Source organism: Pezoporus wallicus, unplaced genomic scaffold, assembly GCF_028554395.1.
Source record: "Pezoporus wallicus isolate ANWC-B61680 ecotype Strahan unplaced genomic scaffold, APGP_CSIRO_Pwel_v1 contig_5524, whole genome shotgun sequence".
NCBI classification, from domain to species: domain Eukaryota; kingdom Metazoa; phylum Chordata; class Aves; order Psittaciformes; family Psittacidae; genus Pezoporus; species Pezoporus wallicus.
Window position 1 is genome coordinate 1156856 of NW_026636622.1, and position 23201 is coordinate 1180056.

The following is a 23201-nucleotide window of genomic DNA, read 5'->3' on the forward strand; positions in this document are numbered from 1 at the left end:
CTTGAAAATTATTTCTTGTTCCTAAAGCACTCTTGATTTTAAAATTATTTTTTAATTCTTTCAAAATGAGCTCTTTCCCAGGAGAGACTGCATTTTTTGAGTTCCAAGTCAAATTTGTTTTAAAATTTTGATGTTTGCAGAATAGGAGCACAGGATAATTCAGGCTACAGGAGACCTCTAAGATGTCTCTGAATGAACCTCCTGACCAAGGAGTCAGTTCTGAGGCCAGGCCAGGTTGTTCATGGCTTTATCCAGTCAGATGTTCAAAATTTTAAAGGGTGAAGACTGAACAATGAATGCTTATTCAAATATGGGCATTTAGCTGAATATGCTCAAAACCCAAACCAAACTAGTATTAACTTCTCTACTTCCACCCCACATCTTTGCTGCAACCCTCCCTGATGAATCACAAAATGGCAAATCTGGCACAACTCTGCATAAAAGGTGAAATGAACCTTAGAAAACCATTAAAGGCCAAATCAAATCCCAACTGAAACCAGTGAAGAGATGCCCTTTGTGTTTGACTAGCTGCTTTAACGGAAATGTTTTAGCAAATAGCACTGACAAAAGGAAATGTCAGATGGGATCAGGACAGGTTCTGAGCACATGGCTGTAGTCAGAGATAGAGGAAGGCTGGGAGCTGAGTTCAGGTTTGGGAAGGAGTCAAACCACCAAGTGTTGGCCTGTGTCCTTGAGAGCAGCCTCGATCCTGGGAAATTAAGGATTTACTGAAGAAAACCTCTATCATAAATATTAAAACTGGAAGAGCAGAGCAGTGCCTGTGTCCTGTCTTCACGCTGGATTTATTAACAAAAGCCCTGATTCTTCCCTTTCTTTTCAAGAAGTCAAGAATTGCTTCACTGAAAAGAGTCTTTTGAAAATAGCCTCAGATGTGAATCAGGCTGAAAGTCACTGGTATAATTCATTAAAGCTCCTGCACTTCAGTTTTAATTGGGGGAAAACAATACGAAAATGAGACAGAAAAAATAAATCAGTACTCCAAATATGGACATTTTTAAGCAGGCACATTACATTCAATTTTTCCCTCTTTTCACCAAGGTTCTATCATTATCTATGATGATAAAAAAGAGCTTATGAAAGGATGAGTGATATTTTGATACAGATTTTTCAAAGAAAAGTGATAATTCAAAGAAACACTTTTCTAGAAATTAATACTTCAGATGTTTTGTGTCTTTTTTTTTTTGAATCACAGAATTCAGAAGACCGAAATTATTTGCATTTTTCAGATTTTAAATGTTAGTACTGTATTTCAGTGGGAGCCTGAAAACAAAACAAAACAAAACTATATATATAATAATATGATATAATAAACAAAGGTCTTCTCATCCTAACGAGAAATTAAATACTGTTAAGGGATTTCATTCAAACCTTGCCCCTTACCATAATATTTCAGGCCAAGTACTAAGATGAGTTGAAGTTTTAAGTTGTATTACAAATAACCCCTGACTCTAGGGGAACTTCTTTGAAGATTATGAAGAAATACAAAGAATTCAGCAGCATGTTAGTGGGCACTGCAAAAGTATATTGAGAAGTTTAGAGCAGCTGCAACTGTATTCTGGTTGTTTAAAAGTTTTTTGACATGGCTGTTGTATTGCGCATCCAGTATACAATCTTCTTGTCAATAACATCTGGGCAATCAATGTGTGCAAAAAATGAATCTTGTGTTTATGGCATATTTGTAGCCATATGTTTTCTACCTGTCAATATAGTTCAAAGGCAGTGAGTGAGGAAAGTTCAGTAGATGAGGCATCTGTCCTAGGTCTCACAGGGTGCAAAGGATGGTCTTACAGGTTATATTTTGTGTCGTATATCATGCAACACATCTGAGCAAAAGGACACTTGCTTTGGCAATGCCAGTCACCATAATGGCAAAGCAGCAGCAGCAGCAAGCAGTGGCTTCATACTGTCGTATTTATTTGTTTAGATGGCATTGCCCTTTCATCTCACTGATAATTTGGTGCTTACTCAATTTCACTGTTCAGTGTGATCATCACCTCACATCTTTCAATGTGATCAGCTTTCATTTTTCTTCCCACCCAAACCACAATGAGATTCAGATATAAAGTGTTGTACAAATGTCAAATCTGCATGTGCTTTTGTGTGCATGTGTCTGTCCAAACAGTTCTTAATACTATCATCTGGCATATTTTGTTACTTCAGTTTTCAAGATACTCCTTCAGCAGCAAAATCATCTAAATCTGTGATAGACACTATGTCAGTATTTGGTGTCGGGCTCATGTCCTTTCCTAAGTGAACTTTAGTTTCTTGAATGTCTTGACTGGATGAGGAAGAGGCTGGTTCAATATAGGGCTGAGTATCCACAGGTTCAGAGTATCTGCAGACCTGCTGACCATCTTCATGTAGTTCAGCTGGTTCTCCTGGTGCAGCTAGCATTAACCAGGTAGGTTCAGAGAGCTGAGAAGGTGACTTCAGCACTGCTACAGACGAAGCTGGCAAAGGCAGCACTCTAGGGTAGGAGACATAGGGAGAATTCATAATTTCTGAAGAGGAGGGTTCTTCTAAGTTCCCTTCTGAAGAAGGGACTGAGACTTGAACATATTTTCCAGTTTCAGGGTCATAAAATGTCTTTACATTAACTTCAGCTGGTAAATCAACTACATAGTATTGACCAGAGTCAGGGTCCTGGAGGAGTTTACGTTGGATTAAAGAGGGTGAAGGGCTTACTGCTATTGCACAACTGGGTCTTCCTGTACTGGTTTCTGCGGGAGTAAAAGTTGAGTGAGGGGCAGGGTGGAGAGGAGAATATCCCAAGGCTGAGTCAGATGCTAGTGTCTGTCCAGAATGAGAAGACTTTCTCCCTACAGCATCTGTATGTTCAGTCTGATGTTTTTTCTGCTGCTCTTGCATTTTCTGTCTCCTGTTTGCCAGCTTTTTGGCCCGCCGCAGAGCTTTTTCTGTTTTCGGTGGCACAGCGGGAGGCTTGCCTGCTGCTCTCTCCCTAGGGTCCCTGGGCTCCAGTCCCTCAGCTTCCCCTGCAGAACCAGAAAGCAGATTTCTCTGTGCTGAATCAAGTATCTCTCTTGCAGCCATGTCAGCTTGGCTCTTTAGTGCCATGCTCAGCAAAGCAGGGTTTATAACATCCTCTGTCTCTCTAAGGCCTGAAATTGTTGGTTTGTCTGACAATGAACTGGCAGTTAAAGAGTGCATTGTGCTGCCTGACCTGGGGCTTGCAGCAGCAGAGCATGCAAGATTATCTAACAAAACTGGTGCACCTTCTGTATGTAGGATGTCCTCTAAAGCTTCATGGGATACAGGAGAATAAGAGTGGTCCTCTGATATGGAGTCAGTCACTGGGGAAATTGTCTCCCTAGTGATTATTTTTTTCGTACAAGATCCACCCCTGCGATTAGATAGGTGATGATTCTTGAAGTAATTTGTCTTTCTTTCTGTGGGATAGCTGGTGCTGTTTTGTTCTTGGTAATTTTCCAGACCTAAATTTGGATGTGTTAAGCTGTGTCTTGCCTTCTCAGACTGGGTCCTCTCTTTCCTTCTGCAGACACTTTCCTCATTCATTTTCCCAACTTTATTTAACAAAGCACAAGTCTCTTTATCTTCTTCCATCATCTTCCCTAACAAAAGGTTCTCTGTATCTTCCAGATGACTGGGATCCAGTGTTGCTGGAGTCGATCCAGGCTCACTGGCCTCTTTTCCTCTGTCGGTTGCTCCATCCCTCACATTCTGCGTACCTCTGTGCCTCGATGCCCACCAGCCTACCTCCTGAGCATGCAACATCTTTTGGTGTTGCTTATTGTGCCATGCTGGAGGCATAAACCTACCTTCCATTTCCTTATAACTGCTGCTCACTGTATCATCCAGGGAAAAGGACCTGAACAGAGGCAGCTTGACAGCCCTTATTACCTGAGGCGACCTGAATGTGTTATCTTTAATCATAAACAGACTGGGTTTGGTTGCACTTGAAGTTGGCAGTGTTTGTGGCTCTTCAGGCTTGGGGATGGACATGTCCCTTACACTGCTGGCAGCAGAATCCATGTTGTTGGCCTCTTTGCTTTTCTCTCTCCTCAGTTTCTCTTTCATCAAGCTCCTCTCTTCATTCCCAGTAACCTTCCCCTCCCTCTTCTCTGCTGCACCAGTACCAGAGCTGATACAAGCATAATATTGCAGTTCATCTTCCTCAATCTCATCCCCTTTCTCATTGTGGCTATTCTTACTGCCTGTACCCATTTCATTCTTAGTCCTCTGGCTTTCTTGAAGGCATGCCTTCTGCATCAGGGGCACTGGTGGAAATGGCTCATCCTGAAGTGGCTGCTCTACCGTGGAGACAAAAGACTGCTCTGAAGAGCTAGTGCTTCTGGCTTGTGCTTCATGGTCAGGTACCACCATGTTGGTTTGGGTGTCACTGTAAGGCATATCCTCTGCTGGTGAGAGTTGATTTGGGAGTGTTTTGAAGGCAAGATTTTCATTCTGAATAGCAGCCTGTCTCACATTTTCCTCACCCTGGACACTGGGATTTTGCCCAGCTGTTGTGCCTGCATTGTCTCTACTGAATGGTTTCAGTGCTGGATAGTGCAGGTGTTTTCTTAAATCAGGTTCATTTGATTCATGTCTGAACAAGGGGAAGTTTTCATTCTCCCTTGTGTTTTTAACCAGATCTTCACATGTTGAGTTGTCTTGCTGCAAGTTATCTCCAGTTTGGTAAAATAAAAGATCCCCTGTTGTCTGGGGTGAACTCATAGTCAGGTAATTGTCTGTAAAGTGTCCAGTTAAATCAGTTTTATTGTCCTTTTCGTGTATGGAGGTTATATCACTCGATTCATCTTTGTCTGCAATATTCTTGCTACTTTTTTCTTGTGAAGTGGAGAATGAGGCATTTATTTTTGTACTTTCCTGGATATTCTCCCTCATTTTGTTTTTCTCCTCCAAGGCCCTTAACAGAGGAGAAGGGGTATAAATGCTTTTAACACGTTTACGCACATCCTTCAAATTGAATAACAGACTTGATGCTTTTGATTTGTAACTATCCCGAGACCTGTAATTGTCGAATGCGTTCCCCTCATGGTCTCTCAGTGCTGTGTTCTCAGTGGGAGGAGGTGTCAGCGGGATCAGCTCGCTTTCAACAGTGTCCACCTCCTGTTTTGGTGGTATGATCGGTGTTAAGAGTTCGGTGATGTTGAAAGGGGGACTGATCGATCCAGGGGAGTTTACCTGTCTGGGCAGAGGAGTCACCTCCAGACCAGGTTTGGCACCAGTCGCCTTTTCAGACAGTGAGCATGTCTCATCGCTGGCTGTGAACTTCTCATTTGAAGTCTGTCTCCTCTCTGCTGCCCCTTTTGCAGCCTTCTGCCTCCTCCAGGGCGGACAGGTATTGCCCAACTCTGGACTGAGGTGCTCGCCTTCAGTTAAGGTGGCCAGGGGTCTTGGTGGAGGTGGGCTGGGTGCCTGGGACATAGGTGAAACCATCCTTTGGGACATGGACTGGGGTGAGATGGAGGCTGGGGATATGGCAGGGGGGGAAAGTTGAGCTGGCATTGGGGGTGGTGGCACAGGAGGCGCTTCAGGGCTAGGAGGTGTTGGGGGATGGCCCTGCTGGTTTGGAGGTGGAAGGTGTGGGACAGGTGGTGGCTGAGGGGGACCTCGGTGCACATGGATTCTAGGGGGTGGTGTAGGAGGAAGAGCAGCAGGAAATTCAGTTCCTGAAGGAAAGGGGTCCTGAGTTTCATATGCAGCTGGGAGAGGGATGCTGAAAGCAGCTTTTGGTGTTAGCTTCATCTGAAAATCTTTCTCTTGTTTCTTAGCAACAGTGGTCTTGACAGGTGGCAATTTATGTTCCTGTGTGCAGGATCCTTTAATAAATGGTACTTCTTCCAGGTACGTAAGACCTTCCTTTTTCATTTTTATATCAACAAATTCCTCCTTTTCAGCCAGTTTTTTATGATGAACTTTCCATGATTCAAAAGCACTATTCTCACTGTGAAGAAAATTACCTTTTTTTGCTGGCTCATTAACTTTCACACTTCTGTTTTTTAAAGCCTTTTTAGAAGAATGGGAAAAATTTGACTTGGCTATTTTTGACATCTCAATCAGCACAGGATAATAATCATCAGAACCACAATAACTCAGGTCTATTTTATTAGGTCTTTTCTGTGGCTCATGTCTGCTACTGAGAGAGTGGCTACCTTGACTAGCCTCAGAATATTCAGAAAGTTCCTTGTGGTTGCTTAAAACGCCTGTGTCATCCCAACAAGCCATATCATTTCCATGATTTAACTTATATTTTTGATAGCTATTCTTAATGGGCTGCTTAACGGCTAACAGGGAACCCCCTGACCCTTGGTCTGCAGTCTTATCAAATGTCTTAATCAATGAGGACACTTTTGAGGCATGTTTATTGTTCCTTGGACCAGGAACTGGTAAAGTCATTTTTTTCCTTTCCGTGGTAAAGCTGTTATTTTTAGCAACCTTTTTCTCCTCCTGAGCACACTTTGGTAACTGCTGGAATGTGGAAGCCCATATTGTATGTTCATTGTTTCTTGCTGTTAGCCTGTTACAGACATTGCTCTTGATGGCATGGTTTAATGTCCCTCGGTGAAGTTTAGCAGAGAACTGGAGGGCGAAGTCGGGTGAAATGGGAAGATCTGACTCACTGTAAGAGTCTTCTAGTTCTGCCACACACAAACTTTTGAAAGCCCGGTCTGTGAGGCTGCTCACTTCTCTGTCTGTTTCATCCAGGAGACTCCCAATACTTGAGGAGTCACTGTGTCCTTCTGTATGTTTCTTATTTCCCTGCATTGTTCGTAGGAATCATGAATGAATTCTCCAAAGGATTAACTTCAGGCAGATGACTGTGTGGGGTGGTTCCAGCTGTTTCAGTTGTTAGCAATTCACACTCATGAAGTGATTTCTCCTGGTGCTGCTGTTGCACATTGATTCATCTTATGGAATAGCTGAAGGAACTTTTCTTCTCTGCAAAGCCAAAAAATATAAATAATCATTTTTCTATATTACCACTATTAGATAGTGAGCATTTTCCAGATATATCAGTCACTGACTAATTTACTCCTACATGTATTCTAAGCAGGATGCTAGCAATACAGTGAATAAAATAACATAAAAAAATAATCGTTATATTTGACAATTCAAGTAGCTTATGGTAGCTCATGGTTTAATTTCTTGAAAGCACCATTAAAAAAGTGGTTTCACCTCAGGTTCTTTACTTGGGTTCTTAAAAAAGGATATAAGAACCAAATTTCAGTACTTCCCTTTCCAAACTTCCAACCATAAGGACTTCTGAGTGCTGTACATGTATTTAGCTTAGAAAGTTAGCTGCTTTTTGGGCAGGAAGAATTAACGATAAAAAGGGGGAAATTTACTTAAAAAAAGAATGCCACTTGGTACATCATTGCATAATATGTCCAAAATGAAAGAAAAGTTGGTAAAACTTACTTGGCAAGAAATCATAATTATAATTTAAAACATTTTGTGAAAAATAAAATTATAGGAGATTATATCCTCACTCATTTATTAGCTCATGACTGTAGAAAATACAGTCTACAGAGATGAGCCTGCCTGTATTAGGCTGGAGCTTTGCTGTGATAATTACCCTGAGCAGAACCCTTGTTTCAGAAAGCAGAATGGCACCACAGGTAAAGAGGACTTACTGTGCATTAGCAGGTTCCAAGCAGGAGTAAAATCCTCTAGCCATTCATATTCAAATACAGTTGGGTTGGTACATTGGAACTGAAGAGGCTGCTAATATCAGTTTAGCCAGCAGAAGGCAGGAGTGCCTAGGGGACTCTAGCAGACCCACTAAAGGAGCTCAAGGAACATTTGGTTTCAGTTCTAGAGCTGCTGAGAGAAAATGGTAACCCATTCGACACAATTACAAAATATCACAGCCTTCCATTAAGCCCTGATCACAATGCAGTCAGGGCCTACAGCATGGTAGTTTTTGTCCAACTCCACATCAGTCTGAAGGCAGGATGGTGGAATCTTTGGGTGGAACAAGTAAAAGCAAAACAGACCCTTCAGCTCTACTTGATATCTTGGATCCACGTAGAACTGAGCAATGAAATGCAGATCCAGACATCAACAGCTGCAGCTGTCCAAATCCATAATTCCAGAGGCTCAGCTCAGTGAGATTCTTGTAAAGTGCACATTTTTCTCCATGAGGAGTCAGTGCTGGTCAAAGTATGAAAAGTCAGAGGAACTGGGCTTAATCAGCTGGATTACTCAGGCTCAGTTCTTCAACTGAAAATACTCCTCACTTCCCCTTTCTATTGAAAAAAATCTCAGCTAACCTATTTTTAGACTCAAAGTATTGTAGTGAATCTTGATTCTGTCCTTCCAGCAACAGAATTCCAGTAACTTATGCAGAACTACAATAGATTTACACCAGAAATAAAATGAGCTTAATAGAGCTTCTCCATTTTACTTTGTACAAAGGCTTTTCAAAAAGTAAGTTTCACTCCCCTCAGGGCACATATAGTTTTGTGTATAATGCAGCAAGAAAAAGAAAAAGAGAAGACAAATGAAAGTCCATCCTACTCTTGGTTTTGATACTTAACTGTCATATGAGCCAGAAGTATAGGTACATACCTGCTTGCAGTGTAACTTTGCTTCTCATATTTAGAACTCCCTCTCATGCTTGCACTTGGCTTCATTTCTAACCATCTTTAGTGAGGAGGTAGAAATAGTCCAGTGATGTATAGTCGACAGAAGTAGTGTCCTGGGATGTTTCCGACTCTCAGCATTTTTTGATCTTAAATGAACTCTGCAATTTGAAAACAAAGACATTTATTTGCATGACCTGAAGATTGTCTTGTGCTGTATTCATTCATTTACTTGTTCATTCACATTTCGTAACCATTTAGGAGTGACTTAAAGGATTTCTCACCAAAAGACACAGGTATCCACCCCAAAATTACAGTAATCAAATACCTTCAGGCCTTGGTAGCTTGTGGAGTGCAGTCAGCTTCCAAGCAAACAACTATAACAACCTCCAGCATTCTCTGGTAGCCCCAGCAGGGACTAACAGCTGAGTGAGCAATGGTTTCCTGGCAGTCTGCCCATTGCAAAGGCTGAGTGACGTCTCCAGGCTAAAAAGAGGGGTTGTGCTAGATGAGTTCTTCCCTGCTGCTGTCTACACCCCTGCTATGCCACACTTTCACAGGGATTGCAGAAGAAAATGCATGCCTCTACTTCACCTGCATATGACTTCCTACTGCCAACAAGTATAGACAGACATCGGTCTGGTGGACTGGGGACTAACACAGTTGAGGTTTGAAAGTTTATCCTTTTCACTATTCCTGTTGTAAAGGGGAGGAAAGGTGGACATTTGGGATGGTGAGGGGCAGTAAACAAAACATCCAATTTCCTTCCATGCATGAACCACAGTCAGAAGATACCAAAGGAAAGCTCAGTTATGGCAAACATGCATTGCTGCTCTCTTTTTGCTGTGGAGACCCCCAAGGTTCAGACTAGTTTGCTTAACCTTTGCAAGAATATATCCATTTTCTACAAAGAGAACTGCCTGCCCTAGGTAATGCAAATAGCACATAGATGTGCTTGGTACAGTAGACTTTTTCTGAAGCAAGGGTCTCCCTTAAGGCTTTTGTGTCAGTCCATGGTATTCAAAACACGCTGGCAAAAGAGGCTCACCCACTGGTATGGTCTCCTACACTTTATCTGAGGAAGGACAGTTGCAGTGTTAGTTTAGGGACAAGTCTGTACAAGCTTTTTGTTGTTTGTTTAAAATGTCTAAATAAAAAAAATAAATAAAGTAAATATAAATTACCCCCCCCCCCCCCCCCCCCCCCCCGCAACGTTTGGTTGCAGCCAGCTGTAAAATGTCACCCTCATCACAGAGATATGTACTCAGTTATCTCTTTGCTCAGAGGCTAAATTACAATTTTACTGCTTCTGTGGTACTCTTAACTGTGCAAAGCCAACACAGCGGTGGGAGACTGCGATTATGTTCTGGCTCACGCTTCAAAGGGGCTGTTGACTAAATTCCAGCAGCACAATGTTTATCACTATTGGTGGTGGTACCTGGAAGAAGGCTGGCTTTCAGATCCCATAGACAGAGGTTTGAAGAAACATCTTGTCCCTTGTAAACTGAGAGCGCTTGCTGAAAATGTGAGTAGCGTAACAATAAACATGGAGATCATGATGTAATCTCAGCGATTATTTTCCTAGACGGAGTCACTGTTACAAAAACAACTTGGTGTCACAGATTAAAAAAAGAATAGCGACTGCCACTGTCTCTGAAACCCCTGTGAAGATCCTTGTCTTGCCTGGCCAATACTAGTACTTGGGCAGTGTAATGTTTCAAGCTGGACAAGCTGTATCTAAACCAAGTGTTCGAGGTACAGATCACTAGTGGGATTGGATGTAAATAGCAGCACTGTACTGATCTAGCTCTCTCTTGTATAGGTGTGATGGCAAGTTCTGAATTTCAGGCAAAGCAGCTGTTCATGGCTGGTTTAGCAACCTGGTAAAGTCCCATTTCTTTACCTTTTTTGAACAAACACGGCAGCGAGCAAGCAAGGTGCAGTGTTTGAGCTTAGGTCAGGATTCGGTTGGTTCAAACATTTAAGGATGTCTGAATTGAGTATATTTTCAAGACAGAGGAAAGCAATGCTGGGTGGTTGGAACTGCTTGGGAAATACTGAGAAATATGTGAGGAGTTTGCAGCAGGCATCATCTGATACGAGCTACCAGAAAAGTTTACAAGAATGTACAGGTTTCAAGGAGCTTAATCAGAAACCAACATCTCTTCTTTTAAATAGAAGGCTTTTTTCAGTGGCTCTCTTAAGTGCCTAGCAAGTTGTGATGAGGAGGTTGAATTACAGAGACTATTCCTGGCCTGGCACAGACTGAATGTCAACTTTTTTCACTAGTCAGGAGCTGGGCAAACCAGTGAACTTGGCTGGAGTGTGTGACATCACTGCTGTTGCAATATATAAAGGGCTGGTTGGTTTACCCACGCCCCTTGGGCTGGTATTTGGCTGAAATGTTGTGCCATGAGACATCGTGGTGGCATTTTGGCAGTGCCTTTGGGAGTTGTATAGCAATCTGAAGTCAGCAGCACTGCATTCCCCTTGAGAATGGGAAGAGAAGGGAGAAGGAAGGAAGGTTTATTATTATCTGTTTTTTTTAAATCTTTGCGAGCTGGCTACTTCATGGGGTGCTTTCTGTAAGCCATCCATCCACGGCTCCAAAACTCAGAGCCCTGTGGTGACTGCTAGCTGAGGTTTAATTCAGCGGCATACTCGCACACACGTTGCTGCTTTGGGCTTTTATGGGCTCATCATGACAATGAACAGTTAGTGCTTCTTACCACGGGAAATAGGAGAATCCCTGAATTTATGTCTTGTTTGCATTGGTGCACGTTTGTCCATGGCACACATGGAAGCTCATAATAGGATGAGAGGGCTGGACGAAACAGGCCTGTTCAGTTATGTGTCATCAGGACAAGACAATGCTCCCAGCTGATGGCAGCTCCTCACCAGCCTGAGCAGCGACGGCTGAGGAGGTCTCCTGGGTATCACTAGAAAATCCTGCACGGCCATACGTGAATGGCTATGAGTGTGCTGCTGTCAGTCAGTGATCACAGTGCCACTGTCTTCACTGTGCATTTAGGAAAACAGACAAAAAGGTGTTGGGAAGTTAAACGTCACCCTGTGAGTCCCTGTTAGAAACAAGGCGCCAGAATGATGTCCAGGAGAAAAGAGAAACACTGCAATCTGGTGTAGAGTGCCTGAGCATCTCTTGTGCTGGGATGTTTGGACTGCCAAGGGTGTGTGAGAGGATCTTATTGGGCTTCATTGGAGCCAAATGCTCTCTGATCTGCCCTGCTGCCTGGGCTGCTCTAGGCACACTGACTCTCTGGAGAGCCCTTGGGGCACATGGATGGGGGAAGGATCATAACACCCTCAGAAGAAACAGTGGTGCTCCAGCCACATTTCTCTGAGCTGTCAAGAAAGGCAACTTCTGTATTAAGAAGGTCATAAAATAAAAGTGATTAGCACAAACCTCCATTTCCCTTATCCAACAAGATCACTTCCATCTATGCTTTGTGGACATAAAGGACAGCCAAACTGAATTCTTCTGCTTGGGGAAAGGAGAATCACTTTGCTCAAATACAAATAGCTGCTCCAGCTGAAGGAGGGTGGATAATCGGATCTGTTCATCTTAGGGTGAAGATCCCAAACACTGACAGGAATGAGCAGCATAAAACAAAGTGACTTCAGCTCTTCCAGCATCAGATCTTTGATCATTGTACTGGAAAGCAAGGTGAAGGAACCATGTGTTTGAACTGAACCAGTGTAGACCAGGTCCATTCTCCTTGAGGGTTTGGCCCAGCAATTGTGTCTCGAACAGCTTGTTCTGGGCCAGAGAAGAGGAGACGCTGTTCTTGACTTTGGGCCAACTTCTGTTCTCAGTTACACTGGTATAAATCTAGAGTCATTTTATTGACGTCAGTAGAATAACTGAGAACAGAATTGGTGACTCTAAATACATCTACTTCCTAAGCCGACACTGGTGCATTATCCACAAGGCTACACAAGTAACTATAACCACAGTAAAGTGAAATCCAGCATCTCTGAAGAGCCAAACCTCACCCCCATATGGCATTCAGACTAACATCTGAAGGAATGGGATTTGAAACCGATACCGCATTGCTATGCCACCAAATTGTGTTGTCCGGACAATTCTGATTTTCTAACCTCTGTCACTCACCACCGACAATAGCAGTGCATTTGAGATAAAGTAGTTTTGCTCTTTCCTGCAATATTAACTAGAATACCTAGACCTGGTGTGGTAGACACTGTGCAGTCCCAGAAAATGCCAGGAGAGCTGGCTGCCAATCTGTGTTGCCATCCTGTGGACAATATATCTTAGAAATGTATGTGTGTGTGTGTGAGGGGAGGATGTTCTCATTTAGACTGTTTTTGAAATTTCACATGGAATAAAGATTCTGAAGAGAAATTAAATTATAACTAGAAGTAACATGTAACATGTACCATAATAGTTAAAATTATGTCACTGAAAATAGTTACTGTCCTTAAGTCAGAGAGGGTGCATGCTGTTTAACATTAACTGAAACTTTCACTTTTATTTTCTATGTAAAAAGCAATCTTGTGGTATTGCAAAGGAGTGTGATCTTGTTTTGAAATTTTCCTAAGTATTATATAAAAATATGTATGTATATATATATATAACATTTTCAATTATCTTTCTAGGGGAAATGTTAAAATGAATATGATTGTGATTTTATTTGTTTAATCAAACAAGATTTTCTTTTTTTTTTCTGAAGAAAAGACAGCTGATGTCTTTTTCTCCCCATGAGCACTACTGAAGCTAGTACATCTGTTGCCATAGGAGCTGAACCCAGGGACTCATCAGACTCACAGCTTGAGGAAGATCAGTGCAGCTTGGTGGAAGCATGAAAGCAAGAAGAGTGTGTACCTACCTAATGACCATGTGTTACATATTCTGCACTGTGTCCTGTCCTCAAAGGATGTGAACCTCTTCCAGGCTCCAGCTGGAATGCTTACCTCTTCAGCTCAGGACATAAAGCTCCAAGCAATGGGAGATGAAGACCTCATGTGAAGAAAAATGGGAGGAAGAGAGACTGCTTGTGATACCTGCGGAGAATCATGTCAAGTCTCTCTGCCTTTCCCTTTCTGGTTCAATGGCAAAACCACAACAGTTATTTCCAGCTGGTCTCTGGACTGCCTTTCCGAGTGTCCTCCAAATGCCCCATCCTGCCAAGAGGCCTATCAAGCGTGGAAGAAGGAGATAGCTCTCAGAAAGAGTTGTATCTGAACTGAGGCTTTCTTGAAACTCCTGTTCACTCCTTCCATTACCTGAGCCCTATCCACTGCCTTTGAAGAGTCAGTAACATGCAGACATGATGGCAGAAGTCAAAGGCACAGAGCACATGACCAACACAGGCAAGGGGCAGGTGCAGCACTTGACAAACAGCACAAGTCTATGAGAATCACAAGGCCCAGGGATGGTGCTCCTCCCATGACCTGGAGTCAGCACAGACAAGTGACATTTAAGCAACTGAACCCAAACAGTGCATTTCTTGGCATTAAATGTCTGACTGTAAAAGGCCAGTCAGTAACTAGGTTAGTGATTATACATTGAGATATTTATACAGCTCTCCAGTAACACAGTACGTGAGCACCTCGTGGCTATTTATCCTTACAAACTTCCCACTGCAAGCAGGATTTCTGTCTCACAGATCAACAGCTAAGGCTCAGCTTCAACCGACTGATTTGCCCAAGATACTGCATTTGTGGCAGGGCCAGAAACCAAATCTGTGTTTTTTGAATCACACACTAAAGGTTTAATCTTTGTCAATTAAAGCAAAAATGTGCCTTCCCATTGCCCTTCATAGGGTGTGGTACTTTACCATGAGCCTCTGCAAAAAAACCCAAACCACTTCAACTGAATATGGTGCTGTAGCTTGGCATTGCATTGAATAGTGTAATCTATCCAGATTTGCAGGTGACTGACTTACTGCAAAGATCTCAGCTCTGCCTCAAGTGCTCGATATCTCTGTCTCTTTGAGATCATGAGGACTCAAGCCTTCCTCACTCTTTCAAGGTGATGACTGACATTTGCATTGCTACAGCCCCCTCAGTGAGCGTTAACAGGATTTTGGCTCACGAGACTGCCTTTCATCTCCTTTCATTTAGTCTTAAGCAAAGCTCAGAGGATGAAAGCTTCTGAGTTTTCACTTCCTGAGTGGGAGAAACAAGGTTTTCCCACAGCAGAGGGAGAGTTGTAAAGTACCACAGCATTGCAATGGCTAGAGATGGGAGATGACAAAGGGGGAAGGGAAGAAGGACACATGGACAAGAAAACAAATGTAATGGCTTGCATGCTTTGTAAAGGAGCATGCTGGACAGTCCCAGCCTGTCACAGGAAAATTGTAACGATACCAGCAAGTATGTTAGACACAAAAGGGAAGCAGGCTTACCTACACAAGGAAACCTGCAGCTAGTAACAAACCATGCCTCACTTCTCTTTCCAGGCTGGGGAATCTGAAACCATTCCCCGCTTATACTGCTCTTCTCATCAGGCCCAGCGCACTGATACCATCTGCACTGTCAAGTTTACACTCAGACCATTTAAGCTTCTTAATAAGGAGAGTCTGATCCATACCCACTCACACAGGATACAGACTCAGGAAATAACAGGCTTGCAGAAAACAAGTATTATTCTGTTACTGGTAGTCTCACTTGTTCCTTTCCTTTTTATGCTCTGGGTACCAGGGTTTGGACAAGGATTTTGCTGAATCCTTTTTCTATAAAGAAAAGAATTCAAGCCATTTCCATATGCTGGGTTCAAAATAATTCCAACTTCTGAGTGGTTTTCTCACCCACTGAATTCCATGGGATTTAGGGACATGCAATATCCTAAAATACCTGTCTTATGTTACCAAAGACAAATAGGGATATGTACCATAGGGGAGAAGAGAAGGTGGAGGCTTTGGTTTTCAGTTTCTGGCTCAGGCTGCAGGAATAGAGCTATTTCTTACTTATACCTTTCCAGAGTGCTTTCAAGTGCAGTTAGAAGATCCCAGTTCTAGAGCAAGCAGTGTGGCAGGGAGGGAAATACACAATACGCCAAAGCATATGACTCAAGCACACAGCCATTCATTCACGTAACATCTTTCCTCTGATGACAAACTGCTCCTCAGCCATTTGTGATTATAACAGAGCCATTTCAGTTGAAGGACAAAAGCTGTGGCTTGCTTTACTCCTGCTTGCTATCTGGAAGATAGCCATGGAAGAGATATCTCTCCTATGTGAGGACTTTTAGAGGTCAGGGGAGAGCCCACCTACCCTTACTGCAGGTATTACCTTTGGAGGCCATACTATTTTTCTCCTTTTGAGTAGCAAATGCCAGACAGTGGTCTTGTCCTGAGCAAGAAGGAAGTTCCTTCCAGTTCCCTCTTCACTGTGCAAAAGGAGTTGTGGTTGGTTTTGTTTTGTTTTGTTTTGTTTTTTTCTCTTTGGGAAATGCAAACTCCCTCTTCCTATTCAGAGATTGATTCATTGTTATGATTTAACGGTGTGTCCCCAGGGCAATTCCTCATTCCTTTAGAGTTAACGCACATGCTAAGGCATTTCTTGTGATTATTCTGTAAAGGATGTATGCAAAAGATAGAAAGGAAAATACAAGAGTTTTAAGCAGAATCGACACTTGTTCCCTAAGGGGCAGGCCAATGATTCTGGCTGAAGCAGTCCCTCAGCAACCTTGGTAATGCTGTTATCCCAGCGCTTTCCCAGACCAGCCAGACCCTCTGAAGAACCATGTGGGTATGCAATAGCATCATCTGCAGCCCAGTGCTGTCACCAGACACTTCCTCCCCAGCTCCTCTCCTCAGTTTTCCTCCACACCTCAAGAAGCAATTCTAGATACTTGTCTGTATCTTCACTCAATTCACAAGCCTGGTTAAAGAATAATTTCTCATTTTTGGAGAAACAGACTAATCTAATGTCACTACTTCCAAACAGATCAGTCAAAACAAAGAGTTTCAGTGAACAACTTCATCATGATCAGCCCCACTGCCCTAGCACAAACCCTGGATGTGGCTTGCAAGGTCCAGTTCACTCTGAGCATGCTGTTGCTTCTGCACCAACATCCCAGACAGACCTAGGCACTTACTCCAATTTCTGAAAGCCCTGTGCTCTGAAGCTTGAAAAGGACAGGGACAGACCTGAAATACATCTCAACACAACAGAAGCCATCAGAAGTGCACAGAATTGTACAAGGGTCTATAATGAAGCTGACAGAAAAGCCAAGCTGACCTTAAAGTATGCCAGCTTATGTCTGATCCAGGTAAAAGTGATAGAGGCACATCTGAGACTGAGGATCTGCAGTAACTGTAAATTACCAGATACTTCACATTTGCTGACTCTGCATATTAACGCGTAGCCAAATGTTAACTGCATTCATTTCTTTGAGAGACTTAAAAAAAAATTGCAGGGGTTTTCACCTCTATCTTTTCCAGGTGGAAAGTATGAGTTAGGTGGCCTTCATGTACCTGACTGTCATAGCCCTATCACAGTTCCCCAAACAGCCTCAGACACAATGTGTAAGCAACAGGGAAAGTGTCCCTGAAACTACTGGGACGTAGCTGTGTGAGTGACTGAAAAAACATATGTATCATTATTTGACCTGCTTGACTCATAAAAAGATTGGTTTGACTGTTACCAGATGATAGATTTAGATTAATCATTATTGGCTAATGCCTTCTTGTATACCATTATTTGCAAGCATGAGAAATGGATGTTAAAAAAGCCTAGGACTATAATTAAATACCTGTTTTCTATGCCTGTCCAAAGAGGATCATTTGGCAGGAGAACACAAGGGAGAGGGAAGCCTTTCTTCTGGGGAAACGTTGTCCTCTTACGGCTTTAATGCTACCTCAGTTTCTCTTGGACTGCTAAGGGACAGGGTTTCTTGATGGCAGCCTCTCTGACCATATACAGTTGAAAGCCATAAAAATCAGTCAACCACTAATATAGTCGCAAAACACCAAGCTTAAAACACACACACAATATATATATATGTATACACCTTTAAATATATATGTATAAGCAATCACCTTTAAATATATATGTATAAGCAATCACTGACCCACACAGGCTTGATTGGAGAGAGAGACAGCCTTTTCTCAAGGGTAAAGTTCCCATATCAGTGCACACATGGAGTCCCCACTATGGTCCATTTCCCCACACACCTGTCAGCTGGCTCACAAACCACTGGTCCCAAATGCAACCCTACCTCAAGCAATGCACACTAGCTCTAAAAGCAGTGGACTCACCCGCTTGCTTATAGTAGGCAAGTCTCTGTGTGACCTGGCACCCCAGCTGCAAGCAGGCCAGCACAGCAAAGCCTGCAGCTAAACTCCACTTGCAGAATTTGCCTCTGGCAGCAGCTTTTTGTGCGTGTAAACTCAGCTAGAGTAAAAAATGAAAGACTGATATGCAGATGGTATTTTCTCCCAACATGGCTCACAGGGTTAGTTGGCTTTTTTCCTGGTCCTGGAGGGATTTACATTTTCATGGGCACTTTGCACAGCTCTAGTAACACACACACAGACAAGATAAACATTTCAGAGAAGCACATAGGAATGAGAGGCTACAGAGTGAAATTTCCATATGCTTTTGGTTTGCGGTGCAGGGGTGCAATTGCACCTGCGTACCTCCCACCCAGCTGTGGCCTTCAAGTTCACTGGTGAGTGCCTGTTACAACTGTTTTTGTAAGTAAGTTGTGAATAAGTATGTAAATACCTTCCTAGTGACAAACTTGGAAGGATGCAGAGATTTAGTTTGTTTAGGGCTCCACTATACTGCAAATCTTTAATTTGTTAGTATTTTCCACAGGCCTTATCCTTCAACCATTTGCTTTTTACATGATCAGTTCCCTAAAGAAGTGAATGAAAAGAGCCATGGACTGTGATCCTGTCTGGAAAGCTTGTTTCTCCTTATTTCTTCTCAGTTTTCCTTCTCCCCAGCCTCCCCCTCAGCAATGGCAGAGGACTAGTGATGAACCCTCTAACTGATACTTTGCAAAGTCAGTGTGAACTGATTGCTCTGGCCGGCTGCTGGAAAACTTTTCCCTATTCAGATATAATCAGATTGCCTGTTCACAGCCCATTTAAAAAAGCTTAAGCAGTTTGGCTTTTCAAGTTCAATTTTAATTAATTCTGTTCTTATTTTGCTGCTGAGCTCTGCAGCTAGGCTAATAAAATGCAGCTCCTTGGGATGGCAGATTAAGAAGTTCTGCAACAACTGGACTCAGAAAAGCTTATGCCATTTAAGAAATTTCCCAGTGATTAAAATTGGATACAAGTCATAGTCACAGTCATTTATAGTGGCCTCTTAGCACTGCGTAGGTATTTGAACTATTTTACTTTTTCAAGCTCTGTAGCATACTAATTGCTCTCTATAAAATATTTAAGCAATTCTTTTCCTATTTGTTGAAAAAAAAGAAAGAAGAAATAAAAAAAAATGCCTTCAAACCCTTATACAAACCATTAAAGTTTTTAAGAGTACCTTATCTGTAGGCAGTAACCATCTAGAAAATAAAATCAATGTATATTTACTTGAAGTTGCTTACAGCACAATGCACAGGACAATTAAATGGAGCTTCACAACAATTTACTGGTCTTTTGAAAAGATCATACCCACGTACCAAATAATTATGTCATAAACAGTAACCACTGCATACAAATCTATATGTATGCTCTTTCTGCATGCAGACTTTCAGAGACAATCCTGCATTTTTCAGAGCAGAAAAAAGCTGGACAAAGTGAAAGGACTTTCCTGCTCTAATCATTGAAAATAAGACATAAATGATGTTTGATTTCTCTTATCTGATCAATTACACAACTGATCCTTGAGTGCACATGCATTCACACACTCAGCCACCACCATTCTTCACCATTTCCCTACTTCAAAAACACCCACTCACTTTTCCCCTTACCTTCTGTGCTCCAGCTTCCTGGTCAGGGACAGTGCAGCGCTGCTCTTTTTTCCCTTGAGTCAAAGCCCCAACACATTTTACAGCAGCCTGCTTACTATTAGCACTTCCCATTATTTATGTCTTTCGGACTCTCCTTCTGAACATGGTTACCTTAATAGAAACAACCCCTGAAAAATAAATAAAACAACAAAAGTGGAGGAGCTAACCCTTGAGCCCTCGCAGACCTGTCCAGCCAGGTGAAGTAAGCAAGGAATCCAAAGTTACTAAAATGTATTTAAATAGTTATCAGGCAAGGGGAAACCAAGCGGAGATCATGGTGGGGAAGAGGCAAACATACGTATTGGAATAACCATGCGGTGTCAAGTAACAAGACAGATGAAACAAACAGTCATCAGCTATTTTTACATTCAGATTCGCCATTGGTAATGCTTCAGAGATAACTAATACAGAAAGCAATGCTGTGTGATTGGCTTGCTCCTGCTGGTGATTCAAACCTTAAAGCACTGCATTTTTCTATCTACAGGTGGGAGTCAAAGTGCTTTTAAGGTAACCATTAAAAATACTGTGTAAAAAGTATGAATGAGTAACACAATACTGTCCTGCTGGTGCTTTTTCATAAATAGCCCATTTCATCATCAAGGCTGGACAAATGTGCCCAGCGCTCTTGGAGTAAGGGCCCCATTCCACTGTCCTTCCAAAGCAAACAAGAGCAGCCATCATCCTGGGAGACACATGCTAGCATTGGGTTTCATTTGGTGAACTACAATAGGATGTTGAATAATAGGGGTAATATGCCATGAAGTCAACAAGCTAAGATTTTGTACTGCAAATATAAACAATGGATTGCGCCCTGTCCCATGCTGAGTGCACAGAGCTCCTTAATGAAGTCATGGGGCTCTCTTGGGGCTTAGCATCACGCCAGGCTTGAGCCACAGACTGCAGCAAAGAGCTGAATCTCCTTGCTATTACAGCCCAACTCTTGCTTCCATGGCAGAGCAGGGCTCCAGTGAGCCCAGTGAACATTTGCATGTTAAAAAGAGCTGCTAATTATATTGCTACAGCATGAATAAGGCAACAACCATTCAGTGAGCTGGTGCCTGAGAATCTTCAAGCACTAGCAGACTTGTGATGAACTAATCCTCCCTGTGACCCAAGAGCAGCCTAAAGTTACATGTCCTTGGAGGTAATGGCTTGCCCTCTCCAAAGCAATCTTCAGCTTTGAATTCGCCACCTGGGAGAGGTCACCTTAGGTCCCAGCAGGAAGATTTTTGCAAAGCCCAGTCTCCTAAACTCCTGGTCTGGGCTTTTGGTGCTCAAGTCCTTCCCCTAATTCAACCCAAACTGAATGTTGGTCTTGCCAATCATCAGAGTGCTTCTGCTAAGTTCTGGTCCCAGACTGTACACTTTCAACATCTACCCATGCCCTGCACCCATGAGACTGCACACACAAAGACTTGATGCATCAGGAGTCATGGTACCTATGAACTGAGACACTGGACAGACCTAGCACACACTGGGAGAAAAAAACCCAACACATCAACTTTGGGATAAAAACAGACAGTGGAAGAGCAGTTTTCAGGTACTCACTGCCACCAATGTAGGCAAAACTGTCTGTATATGTGTGTCTGTCTCTCCCACACATTTCTAAAGAGGGGTGGAATGTATTTCTGGAATACTTGTGCTAAAAATAAACCTATCCTTGCTGTCTATGAAGAGAGGCAGGTATAGCCCTGCTTTCTGTAAGCCCATGAACTTGTGAACTGCTTAGAGGCTGAATTGCAACTAGAAAGATCCCTATGGAAATTGTAACTACTGATGCAGGAGGGGTGGCTGGTTGCTTGGAAAATCCAAATCAGGCCTCTCACACAAAAGCAGCTGGGGTTAACGCTATTCATCAATGATGAATGTGCTTGACAGACTCCAGCTTTGAAAGGACTCAAATCTTGGGATAGGCATTATGTTTATTCAAATATGATGATAATAAATACACATATTTGCAAATTCAGCGTTCAGATGAGACTCTGGGATCAGATGGCCTGTCATTAAAATAAAGCCACTTCTGGGGAAAATTACTGAATAACACTCAGCGAACACAACCCAGTGGCGCTTAGATGTTGTTACCCTGCTCCCAGGAAATTTAAAAAGCAAAAATTCCTGCTGCTTCCTTTCAGTGAGTGCAGAGCAATAACAGATCACACTGAACTTTTGTAGACAGCAATTTGGACTGGAATCCTAAATTTATATGAAACGAGTATGCGATTTGCATAAATATGTCAATGCAAAATTAATATATATATGTATAATGAACTTCCTCTTGCACACACACATGAAACTTTGCTTAGCAAGGCTGAGAGTACAGACATGACAGCCTTATGCAAGAGCAGTAGTTTTCAGCCTTTTCTGACTTGTATCCCATCCCTTAACACTTTCTCCAGGGAAATAAATGGAGTTCTGCCCTACTGAGAGTGGCAGTTTTTTTCCTTTGTTACCTTAGCTGCAAATCCCAGAGAAGCAGTATGCAGACCCCAAGGGGTCAATGGACTGATCACATGTGAAAAGTCCCTGGTACATGGAAACCAAAAAGCGGAACTGATTATAAACAGAAATGAAAACATGCCACCCTAGACTAGCAAAAGGCAAACATCAAACTGTTTTGGTTGTAGAAAGTAAATGGTTTATAATTCTCATGGCATTAAAAAGCAAGGGGCCTGTTTAATAACCCCTGAGAGCAATATGACTATATTGAGTTTTCAGTTGTTTGTTTACAGCACTTTTTGTCCAGCAGAGCAATGTAGGTTCAGCTCATACCTGGCAGCCACACACAGAATAATTTGTTGACTGTCATCACAGTCAGTGCAATAACTTGATCTCTGGGTATTGGACAGATGAGTGCAGAGTATCAGCTGGACAAAGCAAACCCAGAGTCATATGAGCTGAACAAAAGCAGTGAACCAGGACTAAAACATGTCCCACAGCAGGACAACACCTTTATCTGCTCTGCATGTTTATCCCCACACTTGCAGGTAGATCCTGCTGTGCTCCACCTGAAGTCTCACAAGGTGCATTTCTCTGGGGGTGTTTCTAGCACCTGCATGTCTGCTCCAGTGTGTGCCCAGGAATGCAGTAGCAATACAGTGCTAAGCAAGGAATCATAGTGCAAATGAGATGCTGCTCCACCTGCCTCCTTGGGACAACCCAAGCTCCCCCCCCCCAGCTTGTTTTCCAGCAAGAGGACTTCACCTCCATGGTGAAGGAGGTGCTTCTTGTTCCTTTTTCCTCTTGCAGTCTTTGCATTTCCTACCTAGCTGAACAAAGAGAATGACTGTAAATGGGTTGAGGTCTCCAGTTTTGCATTCTCCTTTAGGAGGCACTGGACATCTTGAGCATCTGCATATTTTCTATTAAATGTGAAAGCATCACTCCTTCCTCCTGCAGCTGCATTTTGTGCAAAAGCTCTGGTCACACCTAACCCCCTTCCTTGTCTCCAGGAAGCAGCAGAGACCTGAGGGTCCTAAGGGAGGAATATGTCTCAGTATTGCTACAGGTATTTTCTCACCCAAGGGGGAACAAGATCAAGGCTGTATTTTTTGCTCAGCATCTCCTGTTAGCCAACACAGGCCATGCTGCACCTAGTATCAGGGGAAATGACAAGCAGATCTCTGTCATATTCCTCTCTGCCTGTATCG

At 42.7% G+C, this 23201-nt stretch overlaps 1 protein-coding gene across 5 annotated transcripts; it reads right to left on the reverse strand.

The window, feature by feature from the left end:
• Positions 1-1914: 1914 nt before the first annotated feature.
• CUNH10orf71 (chromosome unknown C10orf71 homolog) lies at positions 1915-19972 on the reverse strand. Of its 5 annotated transcripts, XM_057401038.1 has the most exons (4): positions 19516-19972; positions 13560-13781; positions 8596-8770; positions 1915-6963 (listed from the first exon to the last, which is right to left on the reverse strand). In XM_057401038.1, exon 4 carries the CDS (start codon positions 6787-6789, stop codon positions 2185-2187), a length of 4605 nt encoding a protein of 1534 aa, XP_057257021.1. In that variant the 5' UTR covers positions 6790-6963; positions 8596-8770; positions 13560-13781; positions 19516-19972; the 3' UTR covers positions 1915-2184. The 5 variants fall into 5 exon arrangements, with proteins under 5 accessions (XP_057257021.1, XP_057257023.1, XP_057257020.1 ...); XM_057401040.1 differs by lacking the exon at positions 13560-13781 and having other exon boundaries at positions 8668-8770; XM_057401037.1 differs by lacking the exon at positions 13560-13781.
• Between the last annotated feature and the right edge of the window lie 3229 nt (positions 19973-23201).